Source organism: Copadichromis virginalis, linkage group LG15 (assembly GCF_057382275.1).
Source record: "Copadichromis virginalis isolate Kocher_CV1m ecotype Utaka linkage group LG15, C_Virginalis_male_GT1.1, whole genome shotgun sequence".
NCBI lineage: Eukaryota > Metazoa > Chordata > Actinopteri > Cichliformes > Cichlidae > Copadichromis > Copadichromis virginalis.
In genome coordinates, this window is record NC_140632.1 from 24,171,364 (window position 1) to 24,191,462 (window position 20,099).

General features: G+C 41.4%; 1 protein-coding gene across 3 annotated transcripts in view; it reads right to left on the reverse strand.

The window, feature by feature from the left end:
- cfap61 (cilia and flagella associated protein 61) overlaps positions 1-20,099 on the reverse strand; it is a 45,839-nt gene that overhangs the window by 7,343 nt on the left and 18,397 nt on the right. For all 3 annotated transcript variants that reach the window (XM_085432629.1, XM_085432631.1, XM_085432630.1), the window contains 5 exons: positions 17,801-17,928; positions 11,339-11,431; positions 9,891-10,059; positions 7,436-7,607; positions 127-419 (listed from right to left, as the gene is read on the reverse strand). In XM_085432629.1, coding sequence (XP_085288755.1) covers positions 127-419; positions 7,436-7,607; positions 9,891-10,059; positions 11,339-11,431; positions 17,801-17,928 — 855 coding nt within the window. The remainder of the gene's footprint in view (positions 1-126; positions 420-7,435; positions 7,608-9,890; positions 10,060-11,338; positions 11,432-17,800; positions 17,929-20,099) is intronic.

Sequence of the window (20,099 nt, forward strand, 5' to 3'; positions counted from 1 at the left end):
CAGCCACCTTGGCCAGTAACCCACCATTGTTTGGATATCATTTCTTTTTGTAAGAATTAATAACCCGTCTGGATAAGCACTGAAAGCATCCGGTGGATTTTGAAAGCATCAGAAATTCTGACTTACTCCACACTGCAGATGGAGAGGCTCTGCATCAGTGGTAAACGATGCCGATGTGAGCGGGTCGGGTTGTTTGCCATTGTTAAACTGGGCCAGCACACAGTTACGGTGGATCTGGACCATGGCGTTCTCCATGGCCATCGCCGCGGCTTTTTCTACAGATGAGTCCAAGAAGCTGGAGACGCCTGGCACAGGAGGCAAGAGGACAAGATGGATACGAGATCCACGAATGCCGAGGCTCAGCAGAGTCTCTACGGTGGTGTAGATGTCGATGTTGTTTCCGTAGACGATGGCGTTATCTGAGAAGACGCAAAGAAGGAAAGGTTTCATAGTGAGAGTTCACTCACAAACTCCTATGTCAAGTTTGGCAGAAAAGAGAATTCCTCTTAAAAAACATACATAAACATTCATTGTTTATGTGAGGTGGTTAATGGTTAAAAGTTACTGGTTAAAGTTACTAAGCCGCATGATACACCTGCATAAATATGAGTACTTGGCCTGTTTTCCTACGTGAACTTTGGACGGCTTCAAGACAGTCAGGTCGGGATGTTTTTAACACATGTAATAACAGGAAATAACCAACTTCACAAATACTCACATGATGCAGTAAAAGCACCAAAATATTGGTCAGTATTTTTATTGAAAACTGTGTGAGTCAATCCAAAGTGCAAAAAGGACCAACAGAGAAGGCAGTGCAAATGACTGTAAGAGAAACACAAAACATGATGATGACCAAATCATGAAAATCACATAAAAGAGAAATATAATGAACTGATAATATAAAAATAACAAAATAAACAAACACAGAATTAGAGAAAAATAAAAGAATAAAACAAAAATCATTGTTGAAATGTTGACAGTGGACTTGGGCATGAAGTGGACTTCACTTAGACGGCAATAACAGTAACAGAAGAAGCCCGATCAACTTCTATTTCTATGCAAGAGGTTGGACTTGGAGGGAGAATATGATGTTAACATATTGTGGAGCAGATCTACGGCAGGCTTTAAAAACAAACAGGGATAAACAACTGAGAGGTTATAAAAATATGGAAAAGTTTTTCTATGTCCTTAAACTGTCTCAGCGATGGTTTAAACGATAAAAAGCTGCTCTTCACGACATGACAGACCTCACTGTTAAAAGGCAAGAAACTATCCATAAAACACACACTAGCTGCTGTATTCACACTCAGCAAAATGTTACCTACAAAGTTTTATATTACTGCAACATTTATTGAGAGCTTATAGTGGAGCACAGTTGTTACCTTCCACTCTGAAATCGGTGAAAAATCAGCCGCTGTCCCTTCATTAATGAGAGACATGAAACGTGATGCATGAGAGGACTCAGATCCAAACAAAAAACTGCAGTAACAGCTTTCTGAAAACAAAAAATGAATTTACATGCATTTTTCTCCATATAGGAGCTCTTGTATGTTTTTCTGATTGTGAGCACAACAGATGTTATTGTCCAAAGATACAATACAAATGATCTCTCTTTTTCAAACCAATGTTTTCCAGTCTACAGACAATAGCTCAGTCTGCTCAGGTTTTACAAACGGCCTTGGAAACGAAGGGAAAAGCTACACATTGTTCTACAAGAGGCCCTCGGCTTGCTGAACTCTGAACCACAGATACACAAGGACAAATGAGAGCATCTGAATGAGTTTTCCTTGTACTTCAGCTCCTCGTGCTTTGCTGTTTGTAATGGACAGCACCTCGACTGCAGGACCTTCATTCCAAAGGTCCGACAGACAAAGAGAGCACAAACTGAAATTTTATATGTGCGTGAATTCATGGCGAATCACGTAAACAGAGTATTCCTAGTTATACTAAAACTAAGCTAACAGTGAAAAATCCTTTCATTAAAATAACAATACAATTGTTTTGAAAAGAGAGAACATGTGCTTACAAAAGATTTTTTTTTTGGGGGGGGGCATTTATATGATTATCTTTAATTTGCAAATATGTTTTTGCAAATGTAACAAATAAATAACAGATCAAAACAACTGCCTGCTGTCCAGTGAGCCTGTGACTGTGTGGATGGACTCAAACTAAGCTAAGACCTCTCAGAGAGTGGACCTGACCAGTGAATTATGTGATATGGAAATACAACCTTAGAAGGCATCGAGTTAACCGATGCCTTCCAAATCATGTTCAGTTGAATACTCTTACAGTTTTTGTTCCTGTTTCATGCAGGTCACCGGTGAAAATATAATTTAATTACAGAGGTTACATTTTTTTTAAAAAGGGAGCAAAAGTAACAAGTAACAGCCCTGATGTGTGAAAAAAGGCTGGAAATACAAAAAACCTGAACTACAGCAAACCATAAAAGCACTTTGATCAATAAATATTGGTCATAATCTTGACTTACATCTCGATAAAATCAGATTTTATTACAGAAGCGTGATGTTTTGCGTTCAGCTCTGGCTTTACCAGCCTATTGCTGAAAAATCAAAGCTTATCAGCAGGTTATGGCGTGAAATAAAAAACACAATGTTAATTAACATTTACATGATCTGTGTGACTTGTCAGTTTTGTTGATGGTTTCAGTGAATGATGCGTCAGTATGAATTATGGGATGTTATTATCTCCTTTCCTGTCATGAAAGATGGTTCAGCTGCAGGAGGTAATAAAGGAAGCACAGAAGCACCTTTCCTTAGTAATAACAGAATTCAAACAGCTCTTATTGTGGCTGCCACACCTCTGGGTCACTTCACTCAGTCAGGAACCATCCAAAGGCTATTCAACTGCACCTGGACTGTGAAGAAAAACAGCTAATGCTACTGTGTGTTATCTGGGGTAGCTTTTTTTTCCATCATCTCTCTCTGTTATTAAACCAAAGTAAGGTCACATTGACCCAGCGGTCTTAGCTAATTATAGGCCAGTCTACTCTTGAAAGAGTAGTTGTAAAGCTCTACCTGAAACCTGACTGAAACTCTTTAAATAAGCCATTCCTCTGCAGAAGATCAGAGCTCATCACAGTACAGAAACAGCTTTAGTCAACGTTACAATCTTCTTATGGCCTCTGACAGTGGACCCATATCTTTGCTTGTCCTGCTAGACCTTTGCAGCGTTCGATACTATTGACCATAATATCCTATTAGAACGATTATAGCATGCTGTAGGTATTACAGGTATTGCACTGCAGTGGTTTGTATATCTATCTTATTGATCCCAATTTGTTCATGTAAATGGAGAGTCCTCTTCACACACTAAGATTAATTATGGAGTTCCACAGGGTTCAGTGCTAGGACCAATTCTGTTGACATTATACATGCTTCCCTTAGGCAATATCATCAGCAGACATAGCATACATTTTCACTGCTATGCAGATGACACCCAACTTTATCTATACATCAGACCTTCCCAAAGTGTGGGGCCCACCCCCTGGGGGGGGGGGGGGGGGGGGGGGGGGGGGGGCGCAGAGCCATTGCAGGGGGGGCGCGGTATGAAAAGGAAAAAAAAAATGCTTGGACACTGCTAGCATCATTGACGGGTTTTTGTCAGGGCTCCCACACAAATGCAAAGCAGGAGATGAAGCATCGCTGACTATTTTTTCAAACCAACTTCATTCTAAGCCAAAGACTAGAAAATATGGTGAAGCATATCTGCCCTTTGGTGTCACCTGCGCAAGTGCAGAGGTAGGTCTCCCCTGCATCGGGAGCACGCACCGGGCTCTCCAAATCACGGACAAATAGTATCCCACATTCTTGATTTTTAGTTCACAAACACTTCTTGTAATGACTAACTACTCCTGACATTTTGGAGATGTTAGCTCTTTATACAGTGAAGTTACAGCGGGATACAAATAATATCAGGCTGATCCTGCCACGATTTGTTCCCTCGGTTCAAATCACGGACAAACAGCATCCAACAGTTGTTTATGTTTTTAAACCCATTTTGCACAGAGAGGCATTTTTTGAAAAATGTATTGATAGCAATGTTGAATATTATTACAGGGAAAAACAACTACAAGTAAAATAATCACACCGTGAGCCTCCCTCTGCCTTTCTAAATGGAGAGACAGTAACTACGTGTGTAAGTGTGTAAAACCTGCAGATAGTCAGATTAACAGTATTGTGTCTCTATCTGCCATTCTGCAATTCATCTCATGTAAACAATAACGTGGCGCACAGCGTGACGTGAAAAAAGGCACATACCTTTAACATTGCGTGACGAACTCTGTATTCCTCATCCACACGTAAACACAAAAAATCTCCGTTTTCGGTGATTCGAAAAGCCGTTTACGTGTGGACGAAACAGTTGCATTTTCAAAAATTGTCATGATTCGTTGTGTGGCAGGCAGGAGAAGGACCCAAGATGCAGACTCACAGACACGGGGATAAACTTAAAGATCACAGTTTTAATGCTGGCTTAAAGGTGAAACACAAAACAGTACTGAACTAAACTGGAAAAACTAAACATGAGATGTACCAGGAACCACGGGGAGAGTAACACACAACATGAGGGAGAACGCGACGCCGAACAGAGGAAGACGCAGACATAAATACACAGAGGGTTAACGAGGAAAGTGGGAACACACGGGGAACACAGCTGACACAGATAACCATAACGAGACAGGGCGGGGTGAACATAACACTGACGGGAGACGGGCAGAGTCAAACAGGAAGTACACAGAGGTTCAGACAGGAGGAGAGAGCACGGGGAGAACACAGACATAACAGGCTGGGGAAAACATGGAATAAAACACGAAAGGGGACAAGGGCTCATGAATACATAGAGGGGCACACAGGGGGTGAGAGTCACAAAGGGAAAGCACACAGGGAACAACATAACAGGGCAACTCAGGAAGCAGAACCTAAACAGGGAACTGAATACAAAAATACAAGAGAACTAAGAATACTGGGCCAACACGGCCCAGGACCATGACATCAATACCCGTGCAGGTGTGGACGTAGCGCAAAACAGCTAGTAGTTTATTTTATTACACCTGTAATTTAGGGGGGGGGGGGACATTTTTCTTGTAAAACAAAGGGGGTCTAGCAAAGTTTTGGAACCACTGCTATACATTTTCTGATTTTAAATTCAGATAAAACTGAGGTTATTGTACTTGGCCCTATAAAATCTTAGTGTCTTATCAGACACTTAATCTAGATGGCATTACCTTGGCCTCCAGTAACACTGTGAGGAATCTTGGAGTCATTTTGACCAGGATATGTCCTTCAATGCACATATTAAACACATATGTAGGACTGCTTTCTTCCATTTGTATAATATCTCTAAAATTAGAAATAGCCTGTCTCAGAGTCACGCTGAAAGACTAGTTCATACATTAATTACTTCTAGCTCGGACTACTGTAATTCATTATTATCAGGATGTCCTAAAAACTCCCTGAAAAGCCTTCAGTTAATCAAAAATGCTGCAGCAAGAGTACTGACAGGGACTAGAATGCATATTTCTCTTCTCTATATTGGTTTCTCTTCATTGGCTTCCTGTTAAATAAAGAATCAGATTGCTGGGGTTATCTTTGTATTACTGTTGAATCTTTATCTAACAATATAAAGTGCCTCAAGGTGACTGTTTTTGTGATTATATTTATATATTTATATATATTCATATTATTATATTGCAATATAATTAAAACTGAATTGAAGTTGCTACATTTAATCTGCTTTTAGTATAATCTGAGGCAAGTTCAGAAATGCCTTTCTTGTCTAGTTTTATCAGCACAGGAGGAGTTGAAGGCTTTCACGGGCTGCTGTTCATGGCCTCTGTCCATGGTACTGAATGAGAGCTGCGGTAAGATGAGTTAGATTTATATAAGCCATGATCACATGCTACAAATATCATTGCTATTGACGGTAAAGAGCTTACACAACACAGTAGTTTGTTTTGGAAAACTACCACATACTCTGACCATCTCACACAAATACACAAACAAAATGCAGCTAGGAGTGGTTGGGAGTGTTTTATTAGCTGAGCTCCTTTGGTTGCTATGATACACGATATCCACAAAAGTAAAGTGTTGCATGAACTCCACTCCACCTGACTGCTGCTTAACTGTTACACCCACAGGGAAACAAAATGCCACTTTAATCATGATCTTCCGTATAATTACTCTGGTAGTTTGGGGATTTAATTTTGCTACAGGCAGTACTAACGTCTCCTCCATTGTTGCTTAGCAGTCAATGGTTGGACAGTATAGTTTTTGTCTTGCCCCTCCTAAACTGTGATTGGACAGCTGGGTTTTCCCAGAAGGTCAAAAATTTTCAACTCTCGGTGACCATAAACATTTTAAAAAAATTAAAACTTTCCCTGCTTCTGAGAAAAAACACAAAACAACACAAAACACACTGTAAACAGACCCTCATTCCTAAAACATCGATTAGTATGCACAAAAAATAGATCCCGTTAAATGCAGTCTTTCCTTCTCATTGGATGTGTTTTTCCTAATTTTGTGAACACACTAATACGTTCAGTTAGCATGTCAGCTTTAGGATTTCTGTCATTGCACATGTTCATATGGCTTCATGAATTCATCATATGTTGTTTTGTTACTTGGAAACAGAGGAAACATTATATTTAATAGCTTACAGCTGCACATGCTCATTTCGTAAATATTAATTGTCATGTCCATGCAGGACACATTAGTTATATAAACAACTGTCCCTGCTGACATCTTTGTGAAGTGCTAATAATCTCTGTGTTGGTGGAAATGAACAGAGCATGTTATATTAAAAATGATACTTGCATGAACATTGCTGGAGCAGGGTAATAAAATGTTTAAAGATCAACTGTAATGTTTTTGTTTTTTCTATTTTTGTTGGATTTGTGGCAAATCAGAGAAACTTCCCTACACTCGAAGGCTGAGATTTACATACACTCTTTGTTTTCCTTCTGTTGTTATTATTAAAATATGGAAATAAACATGGTATCTGCAAAGGTCTGTCTCTGCAATTTGCATGTATTAATGGTTTTCCTTTATGAGTGGAATCAGCTAATTAGTATGTATAAAAGCCTCACTCTAGATCACTGCACAATTCCTTCAGAGAGCAGATTAATTTTGCTTAATGACACTGTGCATTTTCCCTGCTCTGAAAAGCCCGGCTCTCAGAAAGTGATATGATAATGGAAAATGGATGGAAGAGGCCGACCTGATTCACGGAGATGAAAGATTTCTCTGCAGCTAATTAGCTGCTAATTATACCGGGGCACTTCAGCAGCGACTGGCTGAGTAATGACATACTACTACAGATTAATTTTAGGTGTTCTCTGTGTGTGTGTGTGTGTGTGTGTGTGTGTGTGTGTGTGTGTGTGTGTGTGTGTGTGTGTGTGTAGGCGAGGCTTTCCATTTACCCTCCAGCTCCAAAAAGTTGGCACAGAGCCAGCGGCGAGCAGCCATGCAGTCGTGGAGGTCGTTGAGGGTGAAGAGGTTGGAGGGCACGGGCCCAGTGTATCTGCTGTGAGTGGAGTGCAGCTGGCTGTTTGTGACAGGCTGGCTCACATCTACACCAGTGGGACACGGTACCTACACACACACACACACACACACACACAAAACAAATTAAATTCATTTCTTTAACTTCTTACATTTCAGTCATGCAATATCAAACAGTTAAAAGGAGACATCATGAAAGGAATGCTGTGCGTCACCATTATGTACAAAGTGTCCTTCAGCATGGACAAAAATCATATAACAAGACAGTGTGACAGACCTGCTGTCGTGGTCCGAGGGTGTGGGGATGTTCGTAAGCTTTGGTTCTTTTATATTTATTGATTTGGATCACTGTTTTGATTTTATTCTCATGCTGACAATGTTTTTTATTTTTTGTGAGCTTCAAATGAAATTATTGAGTTCTGGTCCCTGTTTTTCATTCCATTGTTGTATTAATCTCCCCAGTCTGTTCTCTCTCCTCTCTCATGTATGTGCCTTCTCGGTTAAACTTTCCCTGTTTATTCTGTTTTTTTTTTTTTGTTTTTTTGGGGGGTTTTGTGTGTCCCGTTTGGATCTTTAGCCATCAGAATTGTTGTCTTAAGGCCAAGAAAGATGCCAAGCGGATTTATTTTACCAAGTGGATCATCATGGCCTTGCCATATTGGTCCATTTGATTGACCTTTATTATAATTATGAATTTATTTTATTTTCAGTTGCTACAAATGGGACAGACATGACTGGGGGATAGGACAGGGAGAAAGAATGAAAGAAAGAGAGGGAGAGAAAGAAAACCAAAGGGGAGAAGAGACGGTGAGAAGGGGGGGAAGAAAAAAAAAACAAACAAACAAAAAAAACAAAACACCTGGGTCACCTGTATGGAGAAAAAAAACAGAAGAGAAAGCAAACAACAAAGAGCAACATAATAAAAAAAACGGCACCATCACAATAAACTAGCTAGCAGTAGATATCAGTAGATACTAAGTAATAAACGATATTGTGCAGCACGCAAGATAGACAGCGCACAATGTACTTTGAGGCAGCAGCCAAGAAAGCTGTAGTTCGCATCTGTGAACACCCGTGTGTACACCTGTGTGCATACCTGTGTGGATCAGCATGCTTGCATTCCAAAGGTTTCTCCATGTAACGATCTGCTAGAGGGTGTGGGGGAGCCACAGCCCCGTCCTCCAGGGTATGAAGCAGGTATGGAGGAGATCAAAACTCCAGACATCCAGAGGCCCCCAGAACACAAGAGACCAAGGAAGACCAACAGAGGGGCAGCCGCGCCACTGTCCCAGTAAGAGCTGAGGAGAGTCCCAGATGAGGGCTCACTCAGCAGCCGCGGAGCAGAAGCCAGGGGGAGTTGCAGTGACGCGCCCGTGAGCTCCGCCAGCAGCCAGCTGTGCCTGAGTGACCGAGCCCCAGGCCGAGAGGCCGGGGGCACCTCACCTCCGAAGTGGCCCGAGCGAGCCCCAGACTCCAGGCCCCGATAAGCGGCCGCCAAGGAGTGAGCCGGTGTGTACCCGGACGCCCACCCCCAGGCACAAAGAACCACCAACGCACCGACACCTGAGGGAGTCCGCCACTGGCAGGGGAAGTGGTGGTGGGTGGAGATAGGCCTCCAAACCTTGGAGGGCCTGAGATGTCCCCAGAGACAACCTGACATATAGACACAGTCCCTGTTTATTCTGTCTTTTGTATGTTTCCTGTTTTACTTTGACAGTTGGCTTTTTCTTGTGTGTTGTCTATGATTTTAATTCCTGTCTTTTCCTGCCCATTTCTTAGCCTCAGGTCAGAAACAAACATTTTGTTGTTATTTCACCTGTCTAAGTGCTGCAGCTGTGTCCTCTGTGTCAGCTTTAAAGAGCTATAAATAGCTTTTTTTCTCCTCTTAAAGTTAGAACTAAATTATAATGCCAAAGGAACATCGGCGACACAAGGATGTCATATTATGTTGTTGTTTTTTGTAACTCAGGTATGGCTCGAGTGTAGTCTGTGAATCCTGTTGATGCTTAAGCAAAAAAAAAAAACCTACTGAAAACACTCATTGAGCACTTTATTAGGGACACCTCTGCTATCTAATGCAGGGAAATACAACTGTTTTATGATTAAAAACACTTCTCTACAGCTCATGCTTCAATTTTTGTTGAATTTATAAAAAAAGTTGATCATTCTGATTCATGGTTATTAGTGTGTGTGTAGTGGGGGCGGTGCAGGTGGATGTGACTGCATTGTAATGAGATGTTTTCTGCTATTTTCTCTAACCAAACAGCACACATAAGTCGGAAATATTTTTCACCCAGTTCACACTGCAGCAACAGCTCTGCTGTCAGAGGAAAGACTTTTTACAACTCACATTAAAAGAACCAATCATCTCACCCGATACTGCAGGCCAGTACAGAGGATGAGGTGGTCGTAGGGCACCTTCTCCCCACTGGACAAGAGGACGTATTTGGACTTCCTTCTGATGCCCACCAACTTCCCCGTCACCACTCTGATGAAGGAACGCACTGGGATCTGGGCCAAGTCTCTGCTGCTGTAGGCATGACTGCATGAAGATGAGAAGAAGAAACTTAAACTAATAGAATTATATTGATGCTAATTTTCTAATACAAGCCTCCACAATGATGATGATGCACTTTCAGTTAGAAATCTGTATTTCTAATATGCACTGACAATGTCAGTGTCTGTCATCATTTGTTGGCCGGTCTCTGGCACAGAATTCGGCTCAATTTAAAAAGAAATGTGTACAAATGTTCTTAATGTTTGTGGAAATCACGGTTGAAAATCACCACTGAAAGTATTCTGACTGGCTGCATCACCACTTGGTGTGGCAGCTGTAATGGTCTGGACCACAAAGCTCTGCAGAGGGTGGTGAGATCAGCACAGCGCATCATCAGGACTGAACTGCCAGCCATGCCGAATCTCTACAGACAGTGCTGCATGAGGAAGACACAGCGGATCCTCTCTGATCCCAGCCACCCCAGACACAGACCTTTCACACTCCTGCCGTCCGGCAGGCGGTTCAGGAGCATCCAGACCCACACTACCAGACACAGGGACAGTTTTTACCCACAAGCCATCAGACTTTTGAACTGCTGACATTCCATACACAACACTACACACTCACTACAATAACAGGACTCTGCACACTGTCACTTCAACAAATGCTACTTAAATGCTCACTGCACAACTTTGTACAACCTGCAGATACTCTTGCACAAACTTGTAAATACCAACTTGTCTTAAATGTAAATACCAACTAAATTCTCTAATATTTAATACTTTTTTCCTCTCCTTTTTATTGTTATTATTATTATTATTGTTATTGTTATTGTTATTATTATTATTATTTTATTACTACCACTGCTATTTTCTGTTATTTTCTTCTCAATATAACTGCACACTCTCTATATGCTCATGTAAATTTGAGGAGCACGAGCCAAAGAATTTCATTATGGATAAATGTGGCTACAGTGTTTATCTGTACATGACAATAAAACTTGAAACTTGGAAACGTGTACAAGAATCTGCAAATGTGTCTGATTCATTAATGTGAAAGAGGTTGCCTCACATAGTGGCAAATAACATTGCTTTTAAAGTTTCTTTCATAATATTCTGAAATAATAATAATGTCATGTTGCGTTTACATTTTTGCTTCTAAAACACTGTTTTTAACTGAGTTTAATTACACTTAAAATAATCACACACTCTGGTGCTTTTCCAGCTGTCTGATGGTATGTCGATATATATCCAACATGTTTGGGAATGCGAGATGGCACAACAAGGTTTTCCATTTTCATGTGCATGTTGTTCTGTTCACTCACCTTGTGGACAGAAATCCAGCGTCCTCGCGGTTGTAGTCGCCGGGGAAACCGTGTGTTGAAATGAGGGTCAGGCTGTTGAACCTCAGGTGAGGGCTGTGAGAGAACAAACAGCAGCGAAAAGCATGAGTGCTATTCCACATAACGCTGTGAACACACAGTGAGAGGAGGACCCTGGGAAGGACTTCAGAGCTTTTGGAAACGCAATCACTGAAACATAAAACTCATGTTACTACTTTAAGTGTGTGAAACTGGAAATTCTAGATAACACTTTGTACATTTTTATACTGTTTGTGTTTTTTTATACTGTTTATTTCAATCATTGGGACTTTATTTACCCCCATCTGATGGTATTTAATCACTAGCTTTTTAATGCCTCACTTAGATATTAGAACATTAAAGAGGTATAAAAGCAAAACCGTGATTTCTGCTATTTTAAAGGAAAATAGGGGACAGTGGAGACACTGGGAAAACGTGACTTTCCTCTAGGCTGCTCTGGTTCACAATTGATTCATCGGCCAGCCACGATTTATTATTCTTTACCTCCCACCACATTCTCTATTCCTAAACCAAACTGAAGGGGCTTCTTTGTGCATGGCTATGGAAGGTGTGTGACCCTTGTCCCCACGCATGTAAACAGTGGAGGATGCATGCGGAGAAGCATTCTCTCCAGAATATTCTTTCCTGGCTCGTCGGCCACAGTGAGCAATGCTTGTGATGTAGAGGTGGTTTGGCCAGGCTGAACAGCAGGCACCATGCTGCCCAGTTATTACAGTCTTACATTTTGCACTTTTTTTGTCACATTTAAGTATTTTATAGAAAATACTGAATGCTTTTCTCTATTTTCTCCTGTTATATTTTATGTGCAACGCATGCAAAAACATCTCTCTCTCTCTCTGTATGTGTATATATATATATATATATATAAAAAACACCCAGCACGCCCCTGCGGGCGGTTTATCCTTCAAGCTCGGGTCCTCTACCAGAGGCCTGGGAGCTTGAGGGTCCTGCGCAGTATCTTAGCTGTTCCCAGGACTGCGCTCTTCTGGACAGAGATCTCCGATGTTGTTCCCGGGATCTGCTGGAGCCACTCGCCTAGCTTGGGAGTCACCGCACCTAGTGCTCCGATTACCACGGGGACCACCGTTACCTTCACCCTCCACATCCTCTCGAGCTCTTCTCTGAGCCCTTGGTATTTCTCCAGCTTCTCGTGTTCCTTCTTCCTGATATTGCTGTCATTCGGAACCGCTACATCGATCACTACGGCCGTCTTCTTCTGTTTGTCTACCACCACTATGTCCGGTTGGTTAGCCACCACCATTTTGTCCGTCTGTATCTGGAAGTCCCACAGGATCTTAGCTCGGTCATTCTCCACCACCCTTGGGGGCATCTCCCATTTTGACCTCGGGACTTCCAGGTTATACTCGGCACAGATGTTCCTGTACACTATGCCGGCCACTTGGTTATGGCGTTCCATGTATGCCTTGCCTGCTAGCATCTTGCATATATATATATATATATATATATATATATACACATACACACACCTTTTGCCACAACATAGAGTGAAAATGAATAAGGCATGAACTTGCTGATCAGTGTGCAGCAGTGTATTGTGTTGAGCAGATCATTGTGTTGTTGGCTGGCAGGGAGAGCTATTTATATGTCGGTGTATGTGTCTGGGCCGTTTTGATGCACACACACAAAAAAAGAAATGGAAAAAAAAAAAACATTTTTGAATTGCATTTTGGGTTTTTATGTTTAGACTTTTGAAAAAAATCAGCCAAAGATTCAAAAATGTGTGTAAACAACTGTTGAAGACTGTAATTTCCATTTTGTTCACAGATGTATAAAAACATTTAGAAAAGCAGACTAAAGCTAGCCACAAAAAGAAGAAAATATGGAATAAAAGTCACAACTCAGTTGATATAGTGATGATTTTGTGTTACGGGAATATAAGGCCAGGTAAAGAATCATAGATAAGCTAAGACAACAAAGCCTTTATTGGTCCCACAGTTGGGAAATTCAAGGATACAATGACACAGTTGACATTTTAGATGCCGAGTAGCAGCAAAATGGAAGTGCAGTGGTTGGATAACAATAGCAGCAAGCACTGAGTATTGCATACCGAGCTATGAGCATATGTCTATTAACATGTTTACTTTTGACAAGAGTGAAGCTTTTTTATTTTTTCTCTACTCTTTCAACATTATTTATCCAGAAAGTTAGTTTACAGCGCTCAAAGCTACCTTTATCGTAATGTTTAAATGTCTTGAACACCGGAGGAATAACAACCTTTCCATATTTCACTTACTCAGGCTAATCAGTCTTCTTCTTAGGTCTGTGTGGGTGTGTCACCACTGACTGACAGATGTTCCTGACATTCGCTTGTGGATACACAAACAGCTAAAGACACCTTGTAGCACACCTCTAGTATACTTTTGTCAAATTTAGGTATCCTCTGTGCTATCTAAGTGTAACAAAACTGCTTAACACCAATTTAACAATAACTAAACTTAAGTAACACTGAAACTGGGATGTTGTATAATGGGTCGTGTTTTTTATCCGGTTATTTAAATATGTATGCAGACACAGAAACTGGAACGCCAATATTAGACTGAAAAATGTTGCCTGCGTCTGAACTGTTGCGCAAACAGCAGACTGTTATCCACTTTTAACCTGAGAACACAAACATAGCAGAATGGTTTTATGAACTGAAACGGCGGTGCATTGAAACGTTGTCATGATAGCCCATCCTGCACCTTTAGCAGCTCATTTACTGCGGACACTGCGTTTTCAATACACTTGAGGTTGATTTAAAGCTGACTCCTGACACCATGATCCAAACGAGAAAACAAGTTCTACAAAATAGAAACTATAACAGATCTGAATGCACTGAACTGAAAACAGCTATTTATACCATTGTCACACTCTCTGGTTTGGTTTTGTTTGTTGTTGTTTTTTTTGGGGGGGGGGGGGGTTATCCTCAGTTCGCTGGCAAGTTTCCGTTTGTAAAGATTGACAAACGTAAATTACACGGGGCTAAAAAGAGCAGCTCAGGAGTTTAGCTTTAATTCAAAATTCAGTACACTGTTGAAATTACATATTATGGTGCTTTTACATAAATCATAAACCTTTTAAAATCCCTCTGTTTACCAATGTAGGCATGTTTACAAAGCGTAAAGCTTCTCAGGTGCACATTCTCCAGCCTGCTGATGCGTTTGTGGTTCCTGAGCATGAAAAACTGGAGCCGTCTGAGCTCTTGTGAGTTTACTGTTGACAGTATAAACCATCTCTTGTGATGCAAATGGCCTCCTTTGTTGTGGCCGACAGGACATTACACAGCTGATAACAGCAGTTCCAGCTCCTGCGCTCAGTGAATAGCAAAGTGTGTGTGTGTACCTCGCAGCGTCCAGCCTTATCACCCTGACACTCTGATCACCTCCTGCTCTGTTCTTATCTGTGCTTCCTGCTAAATTAACGCCCAGCGGCGCACATTGACAACACCAGACACCAAAATGCTGCTTAACCGATTGTACATGGGAAGGCTGTTGTTTCATATTAGTGAGCAGTTATAGCAGTAGATACATGCAGTGAGGCATGTGGTAAACACACGATGGCTGTGCTTGGTTCCTCATATTGAAGAGGTACTTTAAGGTTATATCTGGTATACAGGATTGTTACAGGACTACAACTACAGCCAAATAACCAAAAACAGACTTTCCTGGGTGCTTATTTTACCTGTAAAATATTACAGGTACTATTAAATATCCTGCACCACAGCTCCACGGAGATGATAAACAGAAGCTGATTCCAAAGACACCACCTGGTCAGCTGAATGAAAATCTGCTTAGCACTTTGATGTGAGCCAAAAGTTGCTGGTTTTTATATAATGCTTTCATTAAATGACTCATTATACTGCACATTTTGTAAAGTTGGTCTCAAATCACACCTGTAGGCTGACTGCAGTATTAGTCATAAACCTTGCTGCTCCATCTTAGTGGGTGGTACTCAAATGGCAATCTATGGGGGTGGAAAAATTTGTGAAATAAGCAAAATTCCAGTTTTTATGAATCAGCATCCTCACAAGACCAGCAAGTCACTCTGTCACTGGCAGTTAGCTGCTAGCAGGCGTTCAACCTCCAGCACATTACTTACACTAATGAGCAGGTAATAGTATGATAAAATAGAAGAGGTCATCTACAAATCAGAAGGTTGGTGGTTTGATCCCTGGCTGCTCCTGTTTGCATGCCAAAGATATTGAACTATGAGTTAGTCCTGACATGTTGATTAAAATGTGAATGTTAGGCTAGGAAGCATTTAGGCATATAAAAAATGATTGTGTTATTGAGGCTTGGGTATAAAGTTACTGCTATAACTTTAACTTGGAATGTGATAACTAGCAAGCTGAGAGACCTTCCATCTACTGAAGAAAAAAAACAAACAAACAAAAAGGTAAAAATATAAATGATTTGACGAATCACCTAAAGTAACTTTTTTTTCCTTTAAAAGTTCTACATTACTGACCTGTAGATATTAGCATAATAAACACATTTCCCAGCAAACAATATTTATAGCTGGATCAGATAAAAATGCCTCCGTGCTTTGTGTCAGCATTGGTTTAAGCGTTGCTTTCTGACATGAACATGCGAATAATAACAACAACACAATAACACAGCAACAATCTGACAGCGACCACAGTCAAACTTTCTTGTCAATCCGTGCCAGAAGATGGATTTTTTGTTGCAGCGCTGAGGCATTATGGCCCATTATTGGCGTCTGGATGCGACAAAATCAGCAGCTCTGGATTTGCTCTGTTATCTGCCGGTGACAGACAGCTGTGGTGACCCTGCAGTCTGACCGCGGTGAGCAAAGGGCTGAGCCGCTGCAGAGCTCTTTATCTGCCTGACCCCGTCCCAGCCAGTAATGGAGAGGGGGGGGGGGGGGGGGGGGGGGGTGGACTCAATGAGCACAAGGAAATCTGTGTTGGTGTGGAGGGGGGTGGACATTTGGGCAAGGCTGATAAGGGGGGCCCCTCGCAGGCCGAAACTGACCCATCTTTCACCCTCTAAATGTGTTGCCGCCTCACCATTAGTCCAGTAGACACTAACTGCCTCATTAGTCAACTCATTAGTGACAGCAAACACAGATCGCTGCAGCAGATCCTGACGGGGGAAACAGTGGAGTGGCAAATTAAAGGGGGCCGGCTCTGGCCCCGCTGAATGCCAGGCCTCAGACAGCTGCGTGCGCCTGCCCCGGCACCGCCGCAGTGCCAGCCTCACCAGCTCTATGAGCGCTGAGAGATCTCGCTCTCTCAAAACAACAACCCTGGTTGCCTGGCAGCTATCAGCTGGCTCTGAATCAGCAGCCCTCTGCTTCTTATTATTTGCTGGAGCAGTTAATCTCAGGGAGCGAGGACAGAGGCAAACAGAAGACGCCTGAGCTGAAGTCAAGTGACATTTCCAGAGGTTTGGATTCCTGGCATGAAAGGCGATAAAGAAATGAAACAGAAGCTCAAGTGAGAGGCTCTGGGCTACTCGGGCACCTAAACACATTTCATTCTAACATCTGCCAGATCTCTATTACAGCACCTGCATCCTCACCGTGTTCTTCTTCTTTGCCACATGCAGTGTGACCTGTTTGTGCTTATAGCAGACATCATTGTCTGCAGACAGTTACTGATTCAGAAACATGAGGTGCATGTTTAAGTGTCTGTACTACAGGTTGCGCCACTTGATGATTCTGAGTGCCATTTACACAGACTTTCATTATTAGACATATATGGAGACATCCACTGCGACCTATTTTGAATATGTAATCTTAAACACAAATTAATTTTATCAGTTTAATCAATGCCATAAGAGCAACTTTAAAAGTTCAATCAATTTTTATTAAACATGAGTAAACATGATAAATTTATCAGGAACTACTTTTAGAAGTGGATTAATCTATATTTGATCCTGTGAGTATTTGGGGCAACCGGCTGGTGTGTATGGTCAGATTGAATATGACTATAATGATTCATGAAGGAATATGTCATATGTTGGTGGCAACAGTGGCACTCTATGGCACAAAGGAACAATATTGTATACATCGGGCTACACTTGTACGTGGCACATTTACATCCGCCTGTTCACCACAAACTACCCGACAGACAGAAACTCTTGGGAGCACTTTGAGTGTATAGGTGAGATTCTGAGCAGCTAATGAAGCTGTGTGCCGTGTGCAGCAGAGCTGTGTGCTCTGTGCTTGATGGGGACTTGGAGATGATAAGGTACATACACAATGCACAGATGGTGAGAGGTTTCTGTGAGAGGCTTAATAAGGGCTTGAGCAAATTTTTGCCCCGGGACACCAAACAGCTAATCGGATCAGAGTGAAATAGGAAAAACGCTGTCACTCCTGCCACAAATTTAGAAAGTACAGCCGCAATCAATCCTGGAGTTAGTTCAGAGGCAGACTCACCAGGAACAAAGCACCTCGAGGAAAGCTAAACCTGTGTCCGAAGCTCCCACCAGCACAATCCGGGTATTAATGGTGACCTTTGGCTCCATGGTCAACTTTCTGCTGACGAGGCTGAGAGCAAACGGTGCCTAAGAGAAACAAAGAGAGGAGACGGTCTGTCACGTTTACCCCCATCTGGAGGTGACACATCACTCCCAGAACGACTGACACCATTTTCAGGAAATTAAATAAATGCAGCAAATGTACTTATTATTATTACATAATGACCTGTCCAATTTCTCCCATTCACAGCTCAGCAGATTTCATCGGGGTACCTCATCAGCCTGCAAGCTTTCAGCTTTTCTCTTTATACTCTGTGACATTCAAGCGCGACTCGTGCTGAATCTTAGGCCCTAAACGTCTGCGCTGTGTGAAACTTAATGGACACGCCATCAATCATGCTTTTCACCAGTTTTCAAAAAAGTTCACAAGCGTTTGAGCAGAAACGGCTCAAAGCAAAGGGATTTTCTTGCGTAAAAGGAAAAAGGAAATTACATTAAATGCTGCAAATTTCCAACAGCATATGAACTTTTTATACATCTTTTTTCAAGGGAAGAAGAATTTTAATGAGCTGACACGCAATCTGCCAAAATATACAGAGTCCTGCCTCCCTGCATAAGCGTATAATTACAAGTAGCATGAATAACATTTCGTGCAAAGCACATTTAATTTTAGCCAAAACGGAAAGCCCGCTGGGATGGGAAGGGATCAAATGTGTGACCTGAGAGTTAAGGAACCCTTTTCTCCAACAATCACAAAAGCGTCCCACAGGAATTGGTCGAACACGCCGTTCCAATTTCCCAATTCTCCAAGGCCAATCGTCTCTCTCGCCTCCTCTCACTGTGATCTGAGGCAGCTAATGTCGCCTTCATTTTCTATAATTAAACAGATTGGCCCCACAATGCACCTTATTGAATGAAAACAACACTGAGAAAAAAAAAAAAGTAAAAGAAAAAAGTGTGTGTGCGCGTGTGTGTGTGGGGGGGGGGGGGGGGGGGGGCATGGGTGGAATTAACCTTTGTGTGATATTTAAATAAATTTCCACGAGGGCATGTGAGCCCAACATCTGTCACATACACGGAGGTGTTTTGGCACAGGTTTGACTGTAGGAGGAAAACGTAAGAAGCCTTGGTTATTTTATATGATAAATAAGCCACACACTGAAAATTTTGAAGCATCAAAAAATCACAAAAAATTAAACTTTGCAGGTTTGATTTTGAATTGTGTTTGGTAATTTAGTATATACACCAAGCTTTTGTTTTGAAGCAACATATTTCAGAAAAGGTTGAGAGGTGTGTAATGCTTAAAAACACTTAATGGAACAACTAATAGTAACATGATTGTGAATGGAAAACTATCCCGCAGAAGCTAAACCATGTGTATGCAGCCCTCCGGGTAATTTTAATTTTAGCAATACAATACCAAACCACATTCTGCAATTATTCCAGCTGCACGAGCCTCTGAGTACAGACTATTTATAAAAATGTCTGTGATTACTAAACAATTAATGCCACATTTTGGTCCTCGAATTAAAGCTGAGAGCGTGTACTTTCATGTTATTTGAATATTTTTGTACAGAGAGTTAAAACCTGAAAAATGTGCTCCAAAATAGATGGGTGTAACTGTATTTTCCATTTTTTTCATTTGGTCTTTGTACAGCATGTCGGAAACAGGGTTTCATCTCAGGAACTTATGTAAGCAGTAAAAGTCAATTTGTCTTTATTTTAATTTTGAATGCACAGGCTCATTATTTTTAATTTTTTGCTTGACTGGAGATAAAGTAGCCTTGGAGTCGATATGTGATGTATATTGTGTGATTACTGCAGGTAATACTAGGTTAAATCATGCAGCAACCACTGATGCTGAAAAACCAAATGAATTTCATGCAATAATCTGCAGTTCCACTAACGACCACATGAGGCAAGCTCCAAAGTGAGTCGATCCCCAGACGTCTGGGTTAAAATGATTTACCAGTATTAAAAAAGCATGTTTAAAAACTGGTGCAAAAAGAGTGTTTTGGATAGTTTGATGGATAAAAACTTCCCAGTGGGAATTTTGTCAGAACTGGATACTGGAGTTATGGGTATGGAGGTATGGCTGTTATGACTGATTATATTATATTATTGCAAACTGAGCCTGTGCTTGTTTTGCTGAGTGAAACTCCAGTATTTTACAGGTTTGCTATTTTGCACTAATTATCAGACAGGTGTGCGTTTGTGTGTTACATCCATGTAGTTTATGAATGCAGACTGATAACAAG